This window comes from Rhinatrema bivittatum, chromosome 5, assembly GCF_901001135.1.
Source record: "Rhinatrema bivittatum chromosome 5, aRhiBiv1.1, whole genome shotgun sequence".
Taxonomy (NCBI): domain Eukaryota; kingdom Metazoa; phylum Chordata; class Amphibia; order Gymnophiona; family Rhinatrematidae; genus Rhinatrema; species Rhinatrema bivittatum.
This window is the reverse complement of record NC_042619.1, coordinates 198838836-198866021: the sequence shown is the minus strand read 5'-3', so window position 1 is coordinate 198866021 and position 27186 is coordinate 198838836. Positions and strand designations below refer to the sequence as shown.

General features: G+C 42.5%; 1 protein-coding gene across 1 annotated transcript in view; it reads right to left on the bottom strand.

The window, feature by feature from the left end:
* The window catches only part of LOC115092307 (organic solute transporter subunit alpha-like), a 98885-nt gene extending 72249 nt beyond the window's left edge, over positions 1–26636 (bottom strand). Inside the window, exons 1-4 of the mRNA XM_029603077.1 lie at positions 26257–26636; positions 18554–18705; positions 18393–18466; positions 6266–6424 (exon numbers count right to left, since the gene is read on the bottom strand). Of these exons, the coding sequence (XP_029458937.1) occupies positions 6266–6424; positions 18393–18466; positions 18554–18705; positions 26257–26332 (461 nt within the window). The 5' untranslated portion in view covers positions 26333–26636. The remainder of the gene's footprint in view (positions 1–6265; positions 6425–18392; positions 18467–18553; positions 18706–26256) is intronic.
* Between the last annotated feature and the right edge of the window lie 550 nt (positions 26637–27186).

Sequence of the window (27186 nt, the reverse complement as noted above, 5' to 3'; positions counted from 1 at the left end):
TTTTTTAAATCGAATGAGGTTGGAGAGGTGGACATGGTGACATAGATGTGGGAGAGATTGAATGCGCGATCGGAGCTATGGAGGTGCATTCTGTGCAATATGGGGGGTTGTTCGGATCATAGGAGAAAGAGAGAGAAAAAGAGAGGGAGAGGGAAAGAGGTCATGTGATGTGGTGGTGATGTCACTGCCTAGGACGGTTGGATACCTTGCACTGGCACTGAATGCGGCACCTTGATTGGTCCTCCATCCTTTCTATTTCTCTTTATCTCATGCCTCGGCATCGGCCCAGCTGCTATGTCACACAAGCAAGAGTTGGTTGCTATAGTTACCAGCTAATCCCTGCAGCTTTCTCAGTACAGCAGTTTTGAATGGGCCATAGACTTGAATGGGAAATAGAAATGAATGAGATGAAAATTATTTCAATTTGTTGGTACCCTCCATTCGTTTATGGTGTCCACATGTGAAAAAATGGTCCCATTCGTTGCATGTTATTAATGCATTTCAAACAAATACATTTCCATACTTTTTAACTTTTATTTCTGTATGTGTGGTCACTGGCACTAACCTTGAAATATAAAGGATTTTTTAAAATCTAAAATAAATAGCAAATCCATGATGATATCTAATTTCAGACTGCAAAGCAATAATTTCTAGCCCACGGTAAATGGGGCCTTGAAATATTTGTAACTGGACTCACTGAAAGATCTGTTCAAGGATGTATAATTGAATGCATGCTGGACTTGTTTAAAAAGGAATTTGTTGTCACTTACAAGCCTCAATCCTGTTTTATTCGGGGATTTTTAGTTAAAGATGGGCCATAAGAATCCATCCATAATATAGTATTTACTTCTGGGCTGGGATTTTTGGATTGTGATCTGAGATTTAGATATAAAGGATTTTTTAAAATCTAAAATAAATAGCAAATCCATGATGATATCTAATTTCAGATTGCAAAGCAATAATTTCTAACCCACGGTATATATCTGGATTGTGGGCAAGGTTTTAGGTTATAACCAGCAATCTCTTCACAACACTGGTCTTGTTCTATAAATGAATAATAATATGAATCATAGGATGGTCATATCTGGATTGTGGGCAGGTTTTAGGTCATATCAATGTTATCTTCAGCCCTGGCATTGTACTATAAATGAATCATAGCATGGTGATATGAAGCAGAGCTCTAGTTTATGATGTATTTACTACAGTCTTTTGAGGGATCCAGCCAGGTCTGCTTTTCAGAGTAAAAGATATGCAAATTAGCCTGATTTCATAGACCAAATGCTAGCAAATACATCTGATGAACATTCATTCTAGATATTATGAAAACCAGATCGGTTTTTATGGGAATAATGCATACAAAGTAAATATATCATCTAGGAACTTGAAGTAAATTTGCTTTAAACCAGTCATCATTCAGTGCTAATAGGGTGCACACTGGTGTAACTATTTCTGTTTTATATGATGATGAGGCAGTGGCAATTTTTACAGGCAGTTTTGTGGATTACTTGTCCCCCTCCCCACCCTCACCCCTTTCTGAGGTTAAATGGTGTGCAATGTGTTTCCCTGAGAATCTTCCAGCAATGGAAGCTTCACAGGTTCAGAGGCTGAGTGAGAGGATGGGTCAGAAGGAGGTCTATAAAAAGGCCTCCCACCAGGCACAGGGAGGAGTTGTTTTGAAGTGGTTGCTGTTGGAGACTCAGGTCGTGCTGGAAGCCAGGAGGGACCACAGTGGAATCTGATGCTTGCCTTGGAGTTCCTGTGCTGGACTGGGAGGATTTTTAACCACATGAAGAAAATGGTTGTCTTAAGTCAGGTCTGCAAGTTTATTTTATTTTATTTATTTATTTAAACATTTTTATATACCGGCATTAGTTGTGGACATCATGCCGGTTTACATCAAAACTGGTAAAGTATGGAAGTTACATTTTAACAGGGAATTAGAAAACTGGGAGGAGGGTAAATAATTAAATAGGATAGACGAGAAATAACAGTAACATTAACATTAACATGGTTCCTCGGTGTGAGCGAGGAGAGAGGATAACAACATATGGTTCCTCAGTATGAGGAAGATGGAACAGACGCAATGTGGTCTATTTTTTATTGGAGGAGGTGTGAGTTTTTATTCTGGGTAGGCATGTTTGAACAACCATGTTTTCAATTTCTTTTTGAAGTTGTTCATACATGGTTCAAGGCGTAGGTCAGGAGGCAGTGTGTTCCAGTGAGTGGGACCTGCTATGGAAAGAGCGCAGTCACATGTAGAGGTGAGATGGGCTGCTTTAAGGGAGGGCACAACTAGGGTGCCTTTATTGGTCGTTCTAGTCGGACGATTGGACTGTGTGGTTGTGAAGGGTAAGTCTAGCCAGTTGGAGTTGTGGGTGTAAATTGCTTTATGCATTATGGTGAGTGTTTTGTAGATAATACGAGAGGCTATGGGGAGCCATTGTAGGTCTCTGAGTATAGGGGTGAGTAACCTGAGTATAGTGTGAGTAACCTGAGTAACCTGAGAAATAGTGTGAGTAACCTGAGAAAATTCAAGGAGGACTCAGTGTTTTTCTTTCTGAAGCTAACTAGTCAAGGGCATTGGGAGAAAGTATGGGGCCCTTAAGATTAAAGAGGTTTAGGCAACATAAGAAATGTGTCCTTAGAAGGGAATTTGAGTTTTTTCACCTGAACATTGGTAGACTGGTTTTCTGCACTCTACATTGGTTTTGGATTGAGCATTTACTAATTTGTTTTGTGTGTGAGAAATATTGGCCTTGGACATATTTTCAGTAAACTTTTTTTTTCCCGTTTTGGAGCACACACTTGCATGGTCTGATTTCCTTTTTGTCCTGTTTGTTTGTGGCTGGGAAGCCTTCCCAGTGGCTTTGCAGATTTCCTGCCCCCATTCCATAGGACCCAGCAGTGTTTTTATAACTTTTCTCCATCCTGCATGAACAATCTAGGGCTCTGCAGGAGAAGGAAGGTGGCCTCCTCCCCTGAGGGGAGTTTCACCGGGGGGGGGGGGGGGGGGGGAAGGGAATGCACTGGCAGTGGGGTTAATGTGGGTCAGGTGAACAATTCGTGAGGAATTTATTTTAAAATGACCGTGCATTGTTTACACTGCATGCTTTGTACCTGCAAAATATGCAGCGTAATGAATCCCTGCAGCACCAGCCACTGAGGCATTTTCAAAGAGAATCTCCTCAGGGAATTTGTAAATTGGCATGCCAGCTACCTGGGGCGTATAGAAAATAATCTTCTATATCTCTATTTAGCAGTGAAAAGCATTGCAGTTACTGTGCACTGACCTGTCCCTGCTCAATTACATGTGCTGGAGCACATTGAAAAAGGAGGACCTGTATAGATAACACCAGAAAGACACTGTAATATTTCGCCAGCCGTGGGAAGGCCCCGTGACCGGCCACACTCACTCTGGAATGCTGACAGGCCCCCACCTCCCCCCAGACACCATTCCTGCTTCTTCACGGCTCAGACGCTGCTGCTATCACGTGCGCCCATAGGTGCGGGCACACATTCTCTCTCTTTGTTTTACAGGCCCCAAGGTGAGAAATGTGCGATGTCATACGCAGATGGTGTCCGCAACAACTCGATATTTAAACCCATGGCCTGCTCCCACCTGGCGCCTCCTGCCTTGCCATGCAATGCGTGTAGCTCCGTTTTCCTCTGCCTTGCTTCTTCATCTTCCTACTGGTTCCTTGTCTGCTCAACTCCTTGTTTGCCTCTCTGTTGCTTTGCCTTGCCCTACCCTGCCTTGGCTGTCCTGTGTGTTTGCTGTCTCAGTACCATGTCCTGTCTGTCCGATTGTCTATGCCTGCCTTCCATATTGACCTGGACCACTCTCTTGCCTGCTACCTACCACTGACCATTGCTTCTGATTTGGACTACTCTCGTGCCTGTGCCTGCCATTGACCCCTTCTACAAACCTTGACTATACCTTGCTCTCTGCCTGCCCTCAGCCCAAACCTGGTAACTGACCATTGCCTGCCCTGACCTCAGTTTGGCCCCGGAGCTTCTCATTATGTTCACCCTGTGGAACATTCACCTAAGTCCTGCCAGCCCCTGGAACCCAAGAGCTCAACCTGCAGGAACGGGGTTGGTATAGTTGAAGCTCCTGCTCTGTCCCAGCCCAGGGCGATTCTCCCAGCTATTGGCATGGACCTAGTGGATCCGCCTACTAGACTGAGCCAATCAGTTAGGGTTCACTCCACTTACAGATACTGAAAGCATTATCCAGTGTTTTCACTCAGTGCACTCTGTGAGGACAGTTTTCAGAAAGTTTTATCCAGGTAAATAGTGATTTATCCAAGAAAATTGCCTTTTTCTGTCCTGCTGCGTGGCTTTCCACAGCACTGGTGCTCTTAGCTGGGGGAGGGGAAGTAAAACAGGAGACATACATGTCCATTATTTTACCCTCCTCTCTCTGATCCATACACAAAGAGCAGGCGCTTTAGGAATGCACACGTTACATTAGATCATTTACCTCGGTATTTTCTCTTTAGAAATGAGCTACAAAGTACACCCGCAGGCACAAGTCCTGTACACAAGGATGTTTTCAAAATTTCCCTTCTAATAACTTTCCTTTTGCTGCAGTATCAGCTGAGTGCCAGTGCAGTTTTATTTTATGGTATTAGAAATATGTCAATAAGGGCAAAGGAAAATTTACAAAAAAATCAGTGACTCTCACCCTAGCTTCTTCTAGATAACTGAACTTCATACAGAGGACAAAGAGTCATTTACATGTGTAAATAGTGATTTACACGTATAGGCTGGCTCTCTGAAATGTCCCTTCCTCAATGCAATACTCCACAGTGCACACGTTCAGTCGAGAGGTTTTTAGGTGGGTTTGGAAAATAATGCGCAGAGGTTTTATTTTCATGTGTACAAAAATTTGCCCTTCAGGCACCATGCAAAAATGTTTGTGGGTGCTTTGTGCCTACCGGTACTTTAAAAGTGAAAGTGCATTTGTGTTTTCTCTTTGAAATTTGGAGCAAGATCCCTGGGTAAAATGTTCTCAGACTTTGTCCCAAAGTCAACAGTCTGAACATTGACTCTCTAAATGATAAAACAAAGATTTAAAAAATGTCCATTACCCTCACTAGAATGGAAACCACCTTTACACGTGAATCATTCCAATGATCCATCAAAGTATTCAACAGAGACTGTCTTCCATTGCACCACAGACGGCTTCTCTAATGACTGCTGCTTCACGCATTACGTCTCATTATAAATGATTTTTAAAAGACTTCTCAGCACTATTTACAATCAGGCCGATACAGTACAGTGCGCTCCGACGGAGTGCACTGTTAGCCTGCTCTTGGACACGCGTTTTCCCTTACCCCTTATTCAGTAAGGGGAGGAAAACGCGCGTCCAACCCGCGGCACCTAATAGCGCCCTCAACATGCAAATGCATGTTGTTGGCCCTATTAGGTATGCGCACGGGATACAGAAAGTAAAATGTGCAGCCAAGCCGCACATTTTACTTTCAGAAATTAGCGCCGACCCAAAGGTCGGCGCTGATTTCTTCTGGCACCGGGAAAGTGCACAGAAAAGCAGTAAAAACTGCTTTTCTGTGCACCCTCCAACTTAATATCATGGCGATATTAAGTCGGAGGTCCCGAAAGTTACCAAAAGTTTAAAAAAAATTGAATTTGGCTCGCGGCTGTCAGGCCGAAAACTGGATGCTCAATTTTGCCAGCGTCCGGTTTCCGAGCCCGTGGCTGTCAGCGGGCTCAAGAACCGACGCCAGCAAAATTGAGCGTCGGCTGTCAAACGTGTTGACAGCTGCCACTCCTGTCAAAAAGGAGGCGCTAGGGACGCACTAGTGTCCCTAGCGCCTCCTTTTGCCCGTTTTTACCGCTGGGCCTAATTTAAATACAGAATCGCGCGCACTGGCAAGTGGCCGGTGCGCACGCCGGGAGAACAGGCATTCGCCCGCTCTCCCGCGGATTTTACTGTATCGGCCTGAATGTACGTTTATGGGGGGGTCCCTGTTAGAAACAGATTCATTTTGTGGTTCATTAATAGGAGGCTTCCTCCCTTGGAGAAGTTTTATAAGGTTGACATCTATCAGGGTTGAGTTCGATCTCAGAGCTGCTCGCTTTGAATCCCCATTTAAAATACTGAACACTGAAATGGAGGATTCAGTGATCAGGTTTTATTAGATATCAACAATGTGTTCCTCTTAAGAAAGGAGCGGTGCAGTCCTGCAATCTTGCACAATATACACAGGCCAGGGGCATGCGATGACGGTGTCTCACTCACCTAGAGATATGAATAGAAGGAAGACACAGGCAGCAGCAGCAGCAGGGCCCGGTGCTGATCTTAAATCGACTGTTTTCAAAGCGCTTGAGAAATAGTTTCTGACCTCCGCACTCCTTGATCATCATCAGTAGAAACTTGTGGATAACAATGGCGAAGAAACTAAACAAGAAATAAAGGAAGTCTGTGAAAGCTTAAGCTGGGTAGGTAATTTGTCTTAGCACTGAGATGGAAGTTAAAATGCCAGGATTTGACTTGAATCTCAAAACATGGACTAAAGCAATAAGTTCAAGGCAGCAGAGGCAAGTGCAGAGCATCACAGCTAAACAGCCCGAGTTCTCCCCTTTATTGCTGACAATAGTACATATACCAGGAAAAGCTGGACCCTGAGAAAAAGTGGCAGATATTGATCCAGACTGAATGTACCATGAATCTACTCTTCAGATGTGATTCTTGAAAATGTGTATGGATTTTCCTAGCTGAGACTGTGTTTTGATACTTGGCTTTCTCTGTTCAGACAAAATGTTCAAAACACATCATTTCTTCTGAGAGAATAAAGTTTTCATGTAGTCTAATATCCCTAAATAAGAGAGGGGCATACACAAGATATATGACTACAAATAGAATTGTATGCAGAATTTAATTGTTTACATTTTCAAACTATTTAAAAAAAAAAACAAAAAAAACAACATTCTCTATGACGTTGAGGTGTAAAGAATGAATGAAATCAGAGTGCATTTCCCAAAAAAACATGTAAAAGTTTATCCTAAAAACATTTTGAAACAGAGTGCTTCCAAAATCATAGCCTGGAAACAAAGCAGAAAATTGAAGAACAGAGCACATGGTAGTAAATATATTTATAATCTATAGACTCACCATAATACAAGAACATAAGGACATAAGAACATACAAGCTATACCATAATGGGTCAGACCAAAGGTCCATCAAGCCCAGTATCCTGTTTTCAACAGTGGCAAATCCAGGTCACAAGTACTTGGTAGGAACCCAGCATCATGTATTCACCTGCTGTGGAGCCTCTCCATGCCTTGGTCTTGAATGCCATGACTCCTCCGCGCCTGCAGAAGCCTTCAGCAAGCCTCAGCACTAGTCTTGCTAAGCTACTCCTCACTGCTTTCGACATATCTGAGTCCCAGCCCCATATAACTCAGCTTTGCCAGTGTACCTTTGCCTTCTCATGGAGTCACCCTTAGCTATTTGACCTGGCCACAGTTTGTTGCCTTGGTTTGTGGCCTTTGGGTCTTCTTGTTCCTTGTCTTGACTTGAGGCCTTTGGGCGTGCTCTATCTTGTATCCTACCTTGTGGCCTTTGGCCTACTCTGTCTTGTGTCCTCCCTTGTGGCATATCCAGGCCTTCCTATTGCCTAGTGGCCTATGGGCCTCCTGCCTTGTTGCCTTTGGGCTTATATGTTCTCTGTTTTGTGTTATTCTTGTCTGCCTAGTTTAGTCTTTGTCTGGTCCTGTCCTAGTCTGTCTTGTCCAAGTACTGCCCTTGATGGGTTTGCTGCACCCTGCCCAATCTGGCCCTTATATTCTTGCCTTGCTTAGCCTTTGTTTGTATGAGAGTCCTGGCCTATCTTGCCTTGCCTCAGTCAATGTCTTGTCTAGTTCCAGGTCCTGCCCAGGACCCAGTCTTGCCTTGTCTCATTCAGCCTGCCTTCCAGACTTGCTTTGCCTTGTCCCGCCTACCATAGCAGCCTTGCCTCATCCAGCCTGCCTTCCAGCCTTACCTGCACAACATTGCCTACTCAACAATGCCTTATCTAGTCTCATTCCAGCCTGTACAGACTCACTATCATGTACTGCCGCCACAAAGACATTCTGGCCCCCAGAAACCCAAGGACTCAACCTGCGGAGGAAGGGGTGGGCTAGGTGGAAGACCAGCCCTTGTTTATTCCAGACTCCTGCCTTGTAGTCCTGTGCCACTCCTCAGGTGGGTTTCCCACATTCCAGAAACCATGGCACCCAAAGAGTAGATAGATTCCATGCTATTTAACCCAGAGATAAGCACTGGATTTCCACAAGTACACCTTAATAATGGTTTATGGACCTTTCTTCCAGGAACTTGTATAAACCTTTTCTAAACCCAGCTACACTAAAGCTTTCACCACATCCTATTGAAATGATTACCTTAGTTTAATTATGCATTGAGTAAATAAATATTTTCTCCTATTTGTATTAAATGTATCACCTAGTAACTTAATTGAATGTTCTCTAATCTTTGTACTTTTTGAAAGAGTACACAACCAATTCACATTTACCTGTTCCACTCCACTCATTATTTTATAGACCTCTATAATATCTCTCCTCAACCATCTCTTCTCTAAGCTGAAGAGTCCTAACCTCTTTAGCCTTTCCTCATAGGGGAATTGTTCCATTCCCTTTAGCGTTTTCTATTTCTGCTATATCATTTTTTAGATGCGGACACAATACTCAAGATGCAATCACACCATGGAGCGATACAGAGGCATTATGATATTCTCTGTTTTATTCTCCATTCTTTTCCTAATAATTCCTAGTATAATATGTGATTTCTTGGCCACCATCACATACTGAACAGAGGATTTCAACATATTACCCACCATGACTCTTAGATCCTTTTCCTGAGTGGTGACTCCCAATGAGAAATCTTGTATTGTGTAGCTCTAATTTATATTACTCTTCCCTAAGTGCATCACATTGCACTTGTCCACATTAAATGTTATCTTCAGTTTGCATGCCCAGTCTCTCAGTCTCACAAGGTCCGCTTACAATTTCACATAATCTTCTTGTGATTTAACAACTTTGAATAATTTTGTATCATCAGCAAATCTGATCACCTCACTCATTGTTCCCATGTCTAGGTCATTTATAAATATGTTAAAAATAAATGGTCCCAGTACAGATCTATGGGGCACTCTACTATTCACCTTTCTCCATTGAGAAAACTGACCGTTTAGACCTACTCTCTGTTTTCTATCTTTTAACCAGTTCTCAGTCCACACTCTTTGACTGAGAATTGGAATAGAAATGGCATGGAATAGGAGGCAATGTTCTAATTCCATGACTTTTTAATTTCCTCGTGAGTGTCTCATGAAGTACTTTGTCAAACAATTCCAAAAATCTAGATACACTATATCAACTGGTTCACCTTTATCCACATGTTAATTCATGTCTTCAAAAAAATATAGTATATTGGAGAAGCAAGACTTCCTTTGGCTAAACCTATGTTGACTTTGACCCATTAAACTATGACTATCTATATGTTCAGTAATATTGTTGTTTAGAATAGTTTCAACCATTTTTCCCAGCAGTAATGTCAGGCTCACCAGTCTGTAGTTTCCTGGATCATCCCTGGAATCCTTTTTAAAAACCAGCATTACATTGGCCACCCTCCAGTCTTCAGGTACCATAGCTGATTGTAGTGATATTTTACAGATTACTAACAGTAGACTGCAATTTCATTTTTCTGCTTCCAACTACCAACATAGATCATGCTTAGGGTGAGAGATATACAAGTATAAAGAGCATCACCACCAGTTTTACAAATTATTATAAAATGTGATTTACTCACAGAAACAGGTTCTCTGAACCTTCCCACTGTGATAGAAACTTTCAAAATTATTCATTAAAAAGAATAAAATGCAATGTAAAATATTATCATGAGAGCCATACAAAGTATTTCATGTATTAGGGATGTAAAGAGGCAACATTTTTGTTTTGTGCTGGACGATGTTACTGGAAGCAGCAGAATATAAGAATTTTAAATAAATAAATAAAAGATCACCTCCATTTATTTCATTAGTTTCAAATAAAAAATGTGTGTGTGTGTGGGGGGGGGTGTTTCATTTTTTTGTTTCCTATTAATGTAAATGGGGGAAACATCACAGCCTATTTTGAGTTTCAAAATTGGGTGTTTTCTAATCAATTCTTATGAAACTTGTGGGTAGACAACTTCAAATGTGGAAAGAGAACTTCAAGACATCAACTGTGGCAAAGTGTCACCAAAAGTGGCTTGAATAACTGAAGGCACCGTAAAGAGGCAAAAGGATACCAGCAGTGGCAGGTTTTCTCCAAGGCACCATCAGAAGAGCAAAACAGCAGAAAGCGTGTAAAGAACAACCCAAGGCTTCAAATGAGGGTACTGATAACAGTGACATGAACCTCAAAAGGCAGCCCAAGAAGCTCAAATTGGTACCGAGTGGCATGAACATCCTAAGGCACCATGAAGTTTTTTTCAAGTCTATTGGCATCTATTCCTTTGTTCAACCTGACGGCTTTCATAGATCGCCTTCCTTCGTGTTTTTTGGGTCCTTCCCTTTCAAGAAATAAAACCTGGGCACTGATAGGACAAAGAAGCATTAAAAGTGGTATGAAGACTCCAAGACACCATGAGAGGTACAAAGCAACCACCCACCATGACAAATATATCCCAAGGTATAGAATCTGGGATTTGACAGCAAGGTAGAGTAGCAGCAATTCTACCAAGATGTCAAGTATGGTATGGTAGCAAGGCTAAGTGGCAGAGAGTCTTCCAAGTGTAGCACGAGGGGTACAGCATTAAAGTAGAGTGGCAGCAAGACCCCAAAGGTTTAAAGCCTGGGATATGGCAGCAAGGCTGATTGTTAGAGAGATCCCTAAGATATAGAGTCTCTGGTATGGCAGCCAGGCTGATTGGCAGCGAGATCCTCAAGGTTTAGCATCAGGGTCATGGAAGCAAAGCAGAGTGGTAGCAAGACCCCCAAAGTGAAACATCAGGGGCATGGCCACTTGGAAGAGTGGCAGCAAGACGCTCAAAGTGTAGCATTAGGCACATGGCAGTTAGACCTAGTTACAGCAAGACTCCCAAGTTTCAGAGAGTAGGGAATCACAAACAGCACAAAGGCATATATATGCCCATGATGAACAGTGTGGGGGATCGAAAACAGGACAGAGGTGTCTATACCCTCAAGGTGTTTTGTGTAGAGAATCACAAACAGTTCAGAGTATCTGAATCCCAAAGGTATACAGTGCAGGAAAACTGCAAACAGCACATAGGTGTCTATACTCCCAAGGTACTTAGTATGAGGAATCACAAAGAACACAGATGTCCAAACTCCAAAGGCATACAGTGCAGGGAATTACTAAAAGCACAAAGGTGTCTACACTACCAAGATGTACAGTATGGGAAATTAGTAATAGCACAGAGGTGTCAAAAACTCAATGGTATACAGTGTGCAGGATTGCAAACAGCATAGATGTATCAAAACTTCCAAGGTATACAATGCAGAGCACCACAAATAGCACAGATGTGTCAAAACCACAAGGCATAGAGTGCAGTGAATTATAAACAACACAAAGGTGTCTAAGCCACTGCCTATTATCAGCATTAGTAGAATGGGATCTATTTAATGTTTGGGTACTTGCCAGGCACATGTATCCTGGATTGGTCACTGTTGAAAACAGGATGCTGGGCTTGATGGCAACTTCTTATATTCTTATGTTCTTAATTCCCAAGGCCTGGACTGCAATCCATCACAAATAGCACAAAGTTATCTAAACCACCAAGATGATGGAGTGCAGTCCTTCACAAACAACACAAAGGGTTTAAACTGCTAAAGTGTGGAATCTGATCCATTACTCTAGACAGATATATGTCCAAATATTAATTTAGCTAGATAACTTCTGAGTAATCTGGCTAAATACCTCTGAATATGGACCTTGTAAAAACAAGATTGCAGAAAAAGATGGACTATCTAGTCTGTACATCCACCCAATTAATTTAGTTTTAAAATTCCCATCAATCCTTCAGAGATCCCCCAGTATTGATCCCATGCTTTCTTGAATTTGGGTGGTTCCATTGGGGGGATATTCCGTGCATCCACTACCATCTCTGTAAAGCACTATTTCCTACAATTACTCATGAGACTACCCCCTTTCAACCTTATCCTATGACCCCCTCATTCTAGAATCTCCTTTCCATTGAAAAGGGCTCACTTTCTGCAAATGGAAACCTTTGAGGAATTTAAATGTCTATCATATCTCCCATATGTATACCCTTTCCTTTAGGGTATACATATTCAGATCTTTAAGTCTATCCCTATATGCTCTAGAACGAAGATGGTTCAAGTCATCCATCATTAAAATCATCCATTGTACCTGAAGACTGGAGGGTGGCCAATGTAACCCCAATATTTAAAAAAGGCTCCAGGGGCGATCCGGGTAACTATAGACCAGTGAGTCTGACTTCAGTGCTGGGAAAAATAGTGGAAACTGTTCTCAAGATCAAAATCATAGCGCATATAGAAAGACATGGTTTAATGGAACACAGTCAATATGGAGTCACCCAAGGGAAGTCTTGCCTAACAAATCTGCTTCATTTTTTTGAACGGGTTAATAAACATGTGGATAAAGGTGAACCGGTAGATGTAGTATATTTGGATTTTCAGAAGGCATTTGACAAAGTCCTCATGAGAGGCTTCTAAGAAAACTAAAAAGTCATAAGATAGGAGGTGATGACCTTTCGTGGATTACAAACTGGTTAAAAGACAGGAAACAGAGAGTAGGATTAAATGGTCAATTTTCTCAATGGACAAGGGTAAACAGTGGAGTACCTCAGGGATCTGTACTGGGACCGGTGCTTTTCAATATATATATATAAATGATCTGGAAAGGAATATGACGAGTGAGGTTATCAAATTTGCGGATGATACAAAACTAGTCAGAGTAGTTAAATCACAAGTGGATTGTGACACATTATAGGAGGACCTTGTAAGAATGGAAGATTGGGCATCCAAATGGCAGATGAAATTTAATGTGGACAAATGCAAGCTGTTGCATATAGGAAAAATAACCCTTGCTGTAGTTACACAATGTTAGGTTCCATATTGGGAGCTACCACCCAGGAAAAATATCTAGGCATCATAGTGGATAATACTTTAAAATCATCAGCTGAGTGTGCTGCAGCAGTCAAAAAAGCAAACAGAATGTTAGGAATTATTAGGAAGGGAATGGTTAATAAAATGGAATATGTCATAATGCCTCTATATCGCTCCATGGTGAGACCGCACCTTGAATTCTGTGTACAATTCTGGTCCCACATCTCAAAAAAGATATAGTTGCGATGGAGAAGGCACAGAGAAGGGCAACCAAAATGATAAAGGGGATGGAACAGCTCCCCTATTAGAAAAGGCTGAAGAGGTTAGGGCTGTTCAGCTTGGAGAAGAAATGGCTGAGGGGGGATATAATAGAGGTCTTTAAGATCATGAGAGGTCTTGAACGAGTAGATGTGAATAGCTTATTTACACTTTTGAATAATAGAAGGACTAGGGAACATTCCGTGAAGTTAGCAAGTAGCACTCAACGAACAGTAAAGCGTTGGAATCTGTTGCCAGGGTATGTGGTTAGTGCAGTTAGTGTAACTGGGTTTAAAAAAGGTTTGGATATGTTCTTGGAGGAGAAGTCCATTAACTGCTATTAATCAAGTTTACTTAGGGAATAGCCACTGCTATTAATTGCATCAGTGGCATGGGATCTTCTTAGTGTTTGGGTAAGTGCCAGGTTCTTGTGGCCTGGTTTGGCCTCTGTTGGAAACAGTATGCTGGGCTTGATGGACCCTTGGTCTGACGCAGCATGGCAATTTCTTATGTTCTTATGAGGGTATTTCCAAATGCTGGAAGAATTAATGAGACATGAGGGCAAGGAGGTCTGATAATGGAGGATTATGGTGATATAGCTTGAGTGATAAAATTATATATGATGGGGTGCTATGAAGATGTTTTATGTTTTGTTTATGTTAATTTTTAAATTGCCTTGATGGGCCTAGGCCAATTTGAGCAGTATAGACATTTCTTAGATAAATAAGACCATTGACCATTTTAGAGGCTACCCTTTAGACTGATTCCAACTGGTTTATGTGCTTTTGAAAATGTAGTCTCCAGAATTGTACACAGTTCCAAGTGAGGTCTTATCTGGGACTTAAACAGGGGCAATATCACCTCCTCTCCCTATGCAGCTAAGCATCTTTCTGGCTTTGCCATTGCTTTATCTATCTGTTTACCACCTTAAGATCATCAGATACAATCACCCACTCTTTTTTTCATGCTTGGAAGAATTTCAGGTCCAGTATTGTACTTCTTTCTTGGATGTGTGCAGCCTAAATGCAATACTCTGAATTTTTTGGCATTTAATCTTATCTACACAAAGGTATCTAAACCCCAAGGCTGGAGCATGGTCCATTACAAACAGCACAAAATGACTAAACCTTTAAGGCATGGTCAGTGAATCACACAGCACAAAGGTGACTAAACCACCAAGGTGTACAGTGTGCAGAATTGAAAACAGCACAAAGATGACTAAACCTTAAAGTGGTGAGTTGCCACTTCACATGCATGGCTGAGGATTGCTGGCCTGCCACCTGACTGCAGGAGTTGGCTGTGGGGTCATCTTGGGAGAAAGTCTTCCCCTTTTCAACACCTTTCCACTTGTTTTTACTCTGAGTTGCAGAAGAGGTTCCCAAGCTACTACTGTCACACTTCCCTGATGCCAATGCTAATGGATGCTACTTCTCCAAGTGATGCTTCATACCAGCATTTGTCAGATGCCTCCCTTGCTTCCCTCGACTGATATCCTTGCTACAATGAATACACTGAGTAAAAATCAGGTCCTCCCTCATTTTAAAGTGCCCTCAGATCTTTATCTTTATTAAAATTTATGAATCGCCTGGTGCATATTGCTCATTCTCTTTATTTGAGCTGTCTGATCTTCCTGGGGGTTGATCTTAACATCGTCAGTATCATTTCTCTCCCTCATAACCTCACTTGAGACTAAGAAGCTATTGTCTCAACTTCCCATATTTTCTTTGGTTAGTAGCTCTTCAATATCTTCTGATTCAGAGAATCCCAGCTAAGATTCTTCCTCTGAATCAGTTGGTAAATATAGTGCCTTCACTGGCTCATAAACTGAAACAATAGAGGAGTGTGCTGCTGATTTTGCACTTTTCCTGCCTCTGTCCATGCCCCTGTCTTATCACTGCCAGTCTTGGATGACTCTCCCACCTTTTTCCTCTGCTCCAAAACAAGAGAGAGAAGAACAGGAGGCAATGGAACATATTCTCCAAATTTCAATTTCTTCTGCCTTGAGCTACCTTCTGCCAATCTGTGGCTAAAAAAAATCTCTTTAATTTTGAAGAAACACTATCTTTTTTATCATTACTATTATGCTGGGCTGCTTCTGTACCAATTCTTTTACCCACAACAAGCCTACCAACATTCTGTCCTCTGCCTTTTCCTGACATGATGGAATTTGTTGAAGTTCACTGCCTACTGGGGGTTTGGAAATTACAAATGAATTTATTTATTGATACTTTAACTGTATCCCATTCACAGTACCACTCACTATATGGAGCGCTATCTGTCAAATGCACACACACAGACACATATACGGTGTGTGGACTAATGCTGAGTGACTCCAGACACACAAAAAACAAACACTAAGAGAACCAAACAGACTGGAAGCTTGGAAAGACTCTTCTCTTTAGTCTCTGAGAGTGCACCAATCACTTCACTGGTATCCAGACAGAGCAAAAAAAATCACTAACACTAATGCAATTCTCATGACACTGTCTCCCACCCAACCCTCCCACAGAGAATAGAAAAATCAAAATCAGCAGCAATGCACTGCCTCTCTTTCTGGCACAGTGAGTGAACCCACTGCAGCACAGAGAAAGAAGCAGACCTTTATCATCCTAAATGCAAACGTTTCTAAGATGTTTTAAAACTGAGAGCTTCTACTATCACATCCTTCTCTGCCAAGAAATAGGGAGGAAATTCAGACTGCTTCCTGCACATGCTCAGAATATATAATGGGAGGATGTCAAACTCACTTGATCCAGATGGCAGCTATAGGCTAATTTAGAAAGATGTTTAACTGTGATTTGTCTTCTGTGTAGTTTCTTTGCCAACTTGTCCTGCCTTGGCTCTGACAAGGCTGTAAGGTCACACAGGCAAAAATTGGTTGCTATAGTTACTAGTGTTTTCTTTTTGCTCAGCAGTACACAGCAATAGACTTCAATTGGCTAATGATTTGAATGGGAAACATGAATGAGACAAATATTTTTTCGTTTCATTTCTGGGTCTCTCCTCCATTCATTTCAGGGATCCACAACTGAAAAAAATAGACTCATTTGTTGTGTTTTACCCATTTGTTGCAAATAAATGCACATTCCTATCATGTATCAGCTTGCTGCTGTCCACTTCACTCCAAACTGGTTTTTATTCTGAACCTTTCGAGCAGGAAGTAGCTTACAGGTATCAAGGGCATGGATAATAAGTTTCATAAAGTACAGACATTAAATTGTTAAAACCCAAACTCTTTTATCACTTCCACATTGATAATAATTTTCAATAATTGTATAAACTGAAACATAAATTTCTGAGCATGGGGAAGGTAATTTTTATGTGGGTAAACAAATGTTTAACTGCGTAACAAATGCTGCTGGAAATAACCTACACTTCTTCAGCAGCTGAAAGAATCCATGTTGTTCACAGCACAGATACTTTTACTCACCAGAAAAAGAAGGCAGAAAGTGATCAGAGGAGGCAGTTTGTTCCACATATGTTTGGAAGCATACATTTGCACAAGCTTCAGAGCAAGTATAAATAAATATACTGAAATGGGATCCTCCTTTTGATTGATGGCCTGTGCTGAGTTTCCCTTTGAATATGGACTTGCATGTGTAACAGTGATGAAAAAAGCCTTCTTCCTATATTATAATAAATTAATAATTAAAGTTTCAATGTTTACGCAGTTTCACCAAAATTGGTGATTTTACCATTGTGCCCTGCAATCAGGGAAGCATATAATTGGACTCCATTTTGTCCAGACTTCTGTGTACTAGGAGGGGGCCTGAATAATAAGAAATTGTTATTCCTTGCACTTGTTTCATTACAGATGTCCTGAATAAAATCCCTTTGTAAATACAGAGTTAATACTCAACTTTTTAAAGAACTTAGGGAACCAGTTGTATATTAAAAGGGGAGAGGTTCAGTCACAGGAATCTGTGTGCAGGAGGAAGGGGTGAATCCTTCTCAGGGGAAGACAGCAAGGCAAAGCTGGTTATACAGGCCTTGGGGATAAAGTTTCCACAGGCCTGCAAGCCCTATGGCCACTCTCAATATTGCCTCCTAATTATTATTAATATTGCAGCAGTAAAGTAGTTTGGGACTACAATGATACCTACAGTCCAAGTATACAATACCTGTTGGCCAAAGACACTACTGTAACCTGAGCTGCATCAGGAAAGCATTAAGCATAAGAAATTATCTGCTGTTCATTAGTCGTTATCTATGCCACAGATACATGAAGAGGGTTTGTAAAAAGTAAAAACCAGTTTGTATTTCAGTAACTGAAATGATTGGCCAGCAGTGAAATGAATACACGAAATGCTTTGTACACATACCCTAATAACCGAAGCCACAATGAGAGAATCATGTATAGTAAATCAATTATGTAACCTGCACAGAGTAGTAGTTACAAACCTGAACAAGAAGGCGAGGAAGTTACTTGCATAGAATGGCAGTTACAACCCTAAACAAAAGGCATGGAGGTAACCTACATGGAGCACCAGTTATAACCCTTATCAAAAGGCAAGGGGGTAACCTGCACAAAGTGGAAATTACAAAACTAAATAGAAGGTTTGAGGACAACCTGCAAGGAACAGCAGTTACAAACCTGAAGAAGAAGGTGAGTGTTGCGGCCGTCGGTCCTAGACGGCTTCGCCCCGTTTGCCTCACCTTATTCATGGCTCCTCCCGCTTACCTGGGAAAGATGGCTACCGCCACATCTACAAGCCGACCTCTCTGGCATCCCCAGAACGGCTATGGTGCAGCTTCCTGCCATTGCTCCTCCCATGTACCTACTAGGGTGCGTGCAACCCACATCTTTGTACCACCCTTGGCGCGAACCTCGAGGGCGTTCTATATTGTTTAAATCAAAATCTAGCTTGTAATCCTTGTATTATGATGAGTCTTTGAATAAAAAACAATATCCATGCTTTTAGTGTCTGATTTAGTGGCAGGCACATGTAAGACACAATGGTTTTGGCATTGTTTACCAACACAGTCTAAGAAGATAATGCGCTAGAAAGTGATACATACACTGCAGCAGTGAAGTCAGTAAACATTGTTGCACGAGGAATCCACATCCCAATACATGAGGTCGTAGATATCACCTAGACAGAAATATGAGATTTCTCACAAAACAAGCATTTAAATACGACAGAAAAAGACCTGTTTTAATTTCTGTACACAGTACTTACTGGGGCTGCTGCATTGACCCAAATAAAGATCGATCGTTTCGAAGAGGGAATTTTCTTGTAAATGTAGTATACTTCTTCTATAAACACGAGGTTTCCAATTAGTGTCATTAAAGTTAGGATGGCAAACAGAAAGATGCCTGTTAGGTCAAGGCCTACAGAAAAGACAAATAAAATAGCGGTTTTATTCAATTTGGAATTATTTTGTCACAGGAAATACTCATAGCACCAGCAATGCAATGGTAAATTAGATGTAAAACATTAATAAGGTAGACCAAGAGATATTTTGAGAAGAGGCAAAGACAAATAAAATCTTTTTCAAGTACATCAAAAGCAAGAAGCCTGCAAGGATCTCAGCATGTGAAATGCTGTTTCACCAGTGGAAAAAGGCTGTTTGATTATTGCCTGCCCTCCACCCACAAAATGTGCAAGCTGCATTTCTGTAGGTCTTCCTGGGGTGGGGGTTATGTCGGGGGAGGCAAATACATTCATTGTTTTAGATATTGAAAACTACTCGCAATGTTTTGCCTTTATAAAGTGTCATCACGCTAAGCAGATGCACATTTCTTGGGTACTTTTGAGGGGGGCAATAATCAAAGCAAAACAACTGTTGTGGCAAACTCCATAGGTGAACACTTCCCACAAGGTCTGCCAGACTGTGGGTACTTTGAATATCTACCCCTAGATGACCAGGGAGGTAAAAGGGATGCTCAGAAAGGCCATCACAGAAAAACAAAAAGAATCTCAGTGGTGTTCAGTGTGCAGCTTCTCCTTACCACTTACCTAAAACTAGTTCAATCACTAAGGACTCTCTCATATCCACCTCCCCTGCCTGCAGCCACTCCAGCCTCCTAGTTTCTCTTTCCCTGTCTCCTGCAGGGAGAGGGAGTAGGATGATGCCCGACCTTCATCTGAAGGTTGTGCATCATCCTACTCCCTCCCCCTGGCATAATCAATCACCTTCCCTCCCTCTAACATAATCACTTTTCCTTCCCTCCCCTCCCAATACTAGCATAATCACCTTTCCTTTCTTTCCCACCCCCTGGTAAAAATCAGCTCCAATGACAGCCAGTTTAGGTCTCCAAAGTAGATCTAATTCCTGTTACTCACTACCAGGGACAGCAATAGCTTTTTTTTTTTTTTTTTTTTGTCCAACTGGCTAATAATGTTTTATGGACCTTTCCTCCAGGATCTTGTCCAAACCTATTTTAAACCCCACTATGCTCGTCTCCTTGACCATGTCCTCTGGAAAGTGTTGCACTGGGGGGTGGACCCTTGTCCTGTGGCAATGGAGAGGCACCTCCTGGTAGGGACCAGAAGGCAACTGCCCCCAGGGGGTGGAGCACGGGAGGAGACAGAGGCTAGAGAGAACTTCACCACTGGAAGCCCGAGGTCCCCTCGGGAGGAGCCCATAGGGACCCGGGCCGCTTGGACTTAGGTGGGCCTCGCAGGGTCTCCTGAGAGAGTGGAAGTCCGGCGTGCCCACAGACAGGAGGAGAGAAGTCAGGTTCGAGACTGGAGGTCAGATGGAGCAAGGAGGACCAGAACAGCGTATGAGATGACAAGGCTAGGAACAGAACCAGAATCTAGAGGCGTGGTCAAGCAGGACAGTGTCCAGGAGTCAGTCCGAGGAGTGGTCAACAAAGCTGAGGTCAGGTACTGGAGGTCAAACGAGGTCACAGGCAGGCTGAGGTCAAGAGGCAGGCAGCAGGCAGACGAGTCGAGCAACAGGCTGGTGTCAAGAGGCAGGCGGCAGATGGACAGGTTGAGGGACGAACTGGAGTCAGAAGGCAGGAAGCAGGCAGGCAGGTCGAGGAACGGACCTGGTTCAGAAGGCAGGTAGACAAGTAGACAGGTCAAGTAGCAAACCAAGGTCAGTACCAGAGAGACAGTCCGGAGGTACTACCTGGGGAGATGAACAGACAAACAAGAACAGGAGGACACTGGAATTAGGAAGCAGGAGAAAGGCAGGAATAGAACTGGAACAGAAGGATCCTGGAATGAGACTTGGAACAAGACAGGACAAGCGTGGAGACAATCTAGCAACCAACCCGATTGTCAAGGCAAGGAAGTGCAGGCAGGAACTTCCTTATAACGGAGAATCAATCAGGGCGCGCCGCAGAGCTAAGACCCGCCCTTGGCCCTACAAGGGGCTGGGCAGTCCACGCGCACGTATGGGCGTGGCCAGCAACGCCAAAGTCGCCGAGCTCCGGCTGAGGCCTGGTTCGCAGTAGAAGGCCCAGCAACCGCCGCCGCGGGACGCCAGGGTCTGGAAGTACTGGCAGCTGCCGTTAGGGAGGCTGACCCGGGACCTGCCATGGAACCATGAAGGTGAGCCAGCCCATGCGCAGGACGGGAGCGGACGGGGCACGTAACAGAAGGATTCCACATTGTTCTATGATTTGTTTTACATCTACACTTATGCAGTAGAGCTGGCATTTGCACACACACATAATTGTGCGCACGTATATGCATGTACAGACTATTTTATACCATGCATGTATATTTGCACTTATGTTATAAAATGGCCGTATCCATTGGTGCAATCCAGCATACACGCGTATATGTGTGCCCGCATGGCTGTTTAAAAGTTCCTTCCTAATGAGGATCGGGTCAGTCTCTATAATTTATTTTGTGGGTTCAACAATGTGGTCATGTAGAGGGTGAAGTGGATCCTGTTAGAAGCAGTGGGTAACAATATGGTTTCCTGGCTGGTACAGGGATAGTGTTGTCTCTCCTTCCCCTCCATGAATCTGGTCTCCCTTAATTCTCAATTAGAGCTGGCATGCATAAAGTTTCTGATAAATCTAAACACAAAGGCAAGTGGAGAAGATAATAGTGCAACAAAAAACAAATTTTTTTACCATGTATAAAACATCAATGCTTGTGGAACATAAAGAGAATTGTATTTAAAGGAAGATGTGCTTCAATCTGCAATCAGTTAAAGCATATGCCTCTTTGAAATCATTGGTCAAATAAACCTTCAACCAACCACATTTTATTGCAAAAAGTCTATTTTTTTTATTTTATATTTTATATTTTAAAAAACTTAGCTTTAAAGAAGAAATCTTCCTTTTCACAGAAAGCTTGAACTGGATGCTTGTTGAAAAAAATGGCAAAAGCCAAACAACTAACCCTGACCAGAGTTTTGCATTAGCTGAGCACCACAGTCTTTAATGTATAACATCTTCTGAATGGAGTAACACTTTCAACAGAACTCAGTATCAAAGGCAAAAATATATAAGTGGCAGTAAAATATTTAAAAAAAATGGTTATATCCCAAATATACAAAACTTTATGGTAGAAAAATAAAAGGACAAACTATTTTTAAGTTACAATAATTGATTTTTACAAAACATAATAACATAGTAATGATGGCAGAATAGAACTAAATGGTCCATTCAGTCTGCTCAGGAAGCTTCCTATGGTAATATCTTCCATGCTGGGTAGGTTACTGTCATGTTTCTCTTAAGGGTAGTCCATGCAGTTACCACCAAGCCTTATGATAAGGGTAGTAATATTTACAATCAAAACCAAGCAACTGTCAAAACCATAAAAAAATTACTGCTCCCAACATTTTTACCGAGTGAAGGGCCTTCTTGAAAATTCAGACAACGCTGCTTGATGTGCTTTGCTTGTGGACTTGGGCATAGAAGCAGTAGTCCTCTGCTTTTTCCTTTATGTCTGCGTATCAATACCCCAGACTGTAAAAGTCAGGGCCTGTGTTGACTGTCGTCTGAATCCAATTCCTCTTTTTCTCCCATCCCCCCCCCCCCCTGCCTCCATTGTCAAAACAGAGAGCAATGCTGTAGTTGCATCAAAAGTAGTAAGGCTTATTGGTTAAGGAAGAGTACAGATGCTCGTGGCCCAGCGCGATTGGGGCCGAGATCGGGGTGGAAGTGCGATTGGGGGGGGGGGGGGCGCATGACCTGGGGGGGGAGGACGAAGACAGAAGGTGCCTAGGGAGCCTAATCCCCGTGCACTGGCCCTGATTGGTTGTCATCTGAATTCAATTTCCCTTTTTCTATCAACAAAAGGATTGCTTGCTAAGCATTCCTTTTACTGATAGACAAAATAATGTATTATTTTCTGTGAAAGGTTCAGTCTCTCTTGCTCCTGCTTCTGCAAAGGGTCCACCAACTGCAACACCTCCAGTTCCATTTCCCCTTTGCTCACAGAAACGCTGAAACTTTTCCTTCCAAATATTTACTATAGGGATGACCCTGCCCAGTGTTGCACTTCTGGAACTCAGACCTTTTGTGGCATCCTTGAAGGACTTCAGGATTTGTACCAAGTGCCTCATCAATCATAATACCCCAGGAGCAATGCACACCTATCTCTGTTTCCAGAGACAGCTCATGATGGGAGATGCTGCTCTACTAATCTCTGCAGCATCATATAGGTGGAATTCCAATGGGTGCCAACACCTTGAATCATTTGCTTATGAAGCATCCTGAATTCTTTCTGCTTCTCATAGGGATGCTGCCCTGCCATCACACTTTTATGGAAATGCCCTGCTATTTCCCTCTATCAGATTCTTCAGAAATGGATTCCCATCATCACTGGGCCCAGCCCCAGGGCATGTCCTACTGCCAGGTTCAGCAAGTGTGCAAAACAATGGATATCCTGAAAGCCTCCATCTTCTATTGTCATTACCATGTTTGCCCCCACAAAGTAGCATACAGATAGCTATTATTAAGAATCACACACAGACTTCTTTTTGTAAAACCACACGATATACCACTCACAAATCTTTAATCATAGGTTTCTCAGTCTTTTTATAACTGTTTTTGCATATAAAAGAGATTCAGAAAATATAAAAAAATTGAATGGCGCTTATCTTAATATCCATTGAGTGGAGAAATTTGGTATTTTTTTGACATATATATAGAAATTTCTTCTCTCAATGGACCATATATTAAGATAAGTCCAGGATACTGGACCCTTGGTCTGACCCAGTATGACATTTCTTATGTTCTTATGACAGACATACGCAGTTGCAGAAACACAACTCACAGACACAGTTACCCCATACCTAGACAGAAACAGAGAGACAAAGCCACCCCAGACACGGACACAGACAACCACAGAAAGACAAAAACACAACACCCAGTCAGGCACAGATACACAGATATAGCACACCTAGACAGAAAACCCAGACTACTCCTAGGGAGAAGACAGACACAGAGAGAAACAGTTACCCCATACCCAGACACAGAAAGACAGTGACACCCCAGACACAGACACCCACAGAAAGACAGAAACACAATACCCAGACAGGCACAGAGACATGGATACAGCACACCTAAACAGAAAATCACTGACACACTACTCCCACAGAGAAAGACAGACACACCACTAACAGACAGAGAGAGAAATAGTTACCCCATAGCCAGACACAGAGAGACAGTGATACTCCAGTCACAGACATTCACAGAAAGACAGAAACACAATACTCAGACACAGAGGCACAGATATAGCACACCTAGACAGAAAAACATAGACACACCACCAGTCCCAGAGAGCAGATAGACATAAACTAAGAGACACAGAGATAGGCATAGACTGAAGGCACCCAGGCAGACAAACACCATATCCAGATATAGAGAAAGTCACAGGCAGACAGAACACATCACACACACAGGCCAAACACTAGGGATGTGCAGAGCAAAATTTTATGTTCATATTTTTTATGTCCGAAAGGGGGTCCCACTTGCGGCCAATATGGACATAAAAAAAATCCAATGAGTTGGGTATATGTACATATGTGCAAAAAAAAATTTAAACCCCCTCACCCTCCTTAATCCCCCCCCCCAGACTTACCACAACTCCCTGGTGATCGAGCGAGGAGTGAGGACGTCATTTCTGCAATCCTTGGCGAGAAGCATGTGACGTCGGTGGCACGTCGAGTGACGCGGCGTCACGTGATTCCCGGCTCGTTCGCGCCGGACGGCTCGTTCGGCCCAAAAAGAACTTTTGGCCAGCTTGGGGGGGCCTCCTGACCCCCCCAAGCTGGCCAAAAGTTCTTTTTGGGCCGAACGAGCCGTCCGGCGCGAACGAGCCGGGAATCACGTGACGCCGACGTCACGTGATTCCCGGCAAGTTCGCGCCGGACGGCTCGTTCGGCCCAAAAGAACTTTTGGCCAGCTTGGGGGGGTCAGGAGGCCCCCCCAAGCTGGCCAAAAGTTCTTTTTGGGCCGAACGAGCCGTCCGGCGCGAACGAGCCGGGAATCACGTGACGCCGGCGTCACTCGACGTGCCGCCGATGTCACATGCTTCTCGCCAAGGATTGCAGAAATGGCGTCCTCACTCCTCGCTCCATCACCAGGGAGTTGTGGTAAGTCGGGGGGGGGATTAAGGAGGGTGAGGGGGTTTATATTTTTATTTTGGCTCAACAATCGCGATTTCCCACATATCGAACATATCTATGTTCGATATGTGGGAAATCCGATCGTTTATGTCGAATCAATTTTTTAAGTAAAAAAAAAATATGAGTTGCGTTTTACTAATGCGGTCAATCCGAATGCACACCCCTACCAAACACAGAGACGCTCACGCCACACCAAACCAGACACAACAGAGTATGCTTGTTTAAGATGCTGTTCAAACTAAGAGCCTGATTTATTAAGTTTTTTTCCTATATATATGAGGAGACCAATTTTTAAACTGGATCTCATGCTTGCAGACTCATCTACAAGCTGATTTTCATAAACTCCCTTGAGAGAAAATCTCGTAGTAGCTGGTGCCGTGGGGATTTTTTGCAGGTGCAAATTACAAGGGATAAAGCCACCACAGGAATTTCAAAATGAAATCCCCATATGTACTTCACCTGGCCCACCCTTATCCCACCCCCAGCACCTGCCCCTTTCTCCACATGAGTAGAAATCAATTTTTAAAGGGAATTTTTCCGCTGGTAAACACTCATTTGCCCCGAAATCCCTTTGAAAACTGCCATCAGAAGGGGAAAATTCCTTAATAAATCAGGCCCTAAGCTTTTATAAACAGCAGCATTCTGGAGTCCACATTCTTGTTCTCATCTTCATCTTATTTTCATGTAAGGTTTAGAATGGGAACTGCCTATGTCAGACTTTCGATATCAAATTAATCTAACACTACAGAAAGATCGGATTATATTTATACAGTAACATGATTTCAATTTTGCAACACAAATAAATCCTACTATATAATATATTCATTTACTTTTTTTTTTACTGATAGCATGATTTGAAAATTGTGTGCAGTAATATCTCGCTAGGGCTTCTTGCTAAGTACTCTGCAGTCACACTCGTTTCATAAAACCTCAGACACTCATTTGTTTTCTAAAACTGATCTTCTCCATTTATATGTTTGACTCTTCCAAAAGGAGCTCAGGCAGGGACAGAAGGCAAGAATGGAAGGCAGGACTCAGTGGCCATATAAAGGCGTGAAAGGTGTATGTGTTGCTGGTTTTCTTATGGACCATGTTTGCCAGTGAGTTTAAAATAAAACAGCTTATACCATCATCTAATTGCTAATATGAATTGCATTTAATTCAAATCACAAGTACATGTGGGAACATATAGAGAAGGCTGTGGAGTAAGATGGATATGAGAACGCAGAAAAAGGAAGAAAGAAGAGTTAAAACAAACAGAAAAATGCATTTGATTAGGACAATCTCAGTTTAAACCCAGGGAAAATTTGTTTTTATTGATTTTCGCAAAACTTACTCTGTAAAATCTCGTACGAGTAGGGCGCTTGCCTTCTAGTGCAGATTGGATTAGTCTCATTTTTCACCACCTCCATTTTCCAGTCTTTTGCTGCTTTTTCCTGTTGCTTCCTGCTGCCTGCTCTCTTCTTTTACTTTCTTTTGCTGACCACAGAGCCCGTGGGAAAAGCCTGAGAACAATGCGGGTCGAGTTCCTCTTTGCTCTTCCAGTAAGCTCTAACAATTTCTTCAGAACTGCTGCCAGAGTAACAACTTTGAGATTTGTGCAGGACTGAATTGCTTACTCCAGACTTCTCGCTGCCTGTGCATTGAATGACCTGCCAAGAGAACAGAGGAGCAGCTAAATATCAACCATGGAAAATAATAAAACTAAGTTATAAAGCAAGGGCAAGAAGATAAAATAACTAAGACTAGTGCTCACAACAATTGGACAGTGGCTGAGAGGGAAATCAAAGGCTGTATGCCCCACCAGGCCTGCAGCTTGTATTACAATCTGAGTCAACTTTCCTCAGGCTTTCTTACTTTTTTTTTCTCTGTCTGTTCAAGACTTCTGTCCAGCTCATTTTGAACCTTTGTCCCAGTGTCCCTTTTCCTCGATACTTCAATTGTAGCTACTATCTTTCTTCATTTTCCATTCAAACAAACCCAAGTTCACAGTTTGAGTTTACTGGTAAAACTGGCTGCTTCTTTACACTTGGATTTAAGTTTGGATATATTAATTATCCCCAAATATCCTAAGCTTTAAGCACGTTTACTTACTTTTGATTTTAATTAAATTAGACCGGTTTGGACTCAGTATTCTGTGCTGCCACCGCAGAGACTTACTGGCCCCCCAGAACCCAAGGGCTCAACCTGTGGGGGAGGGAGCCGGCCAGGCAAAAGAGCAGCCCTTTGCAGTCTCATGCCACTCCAGGGCCTGTAACACTCATCC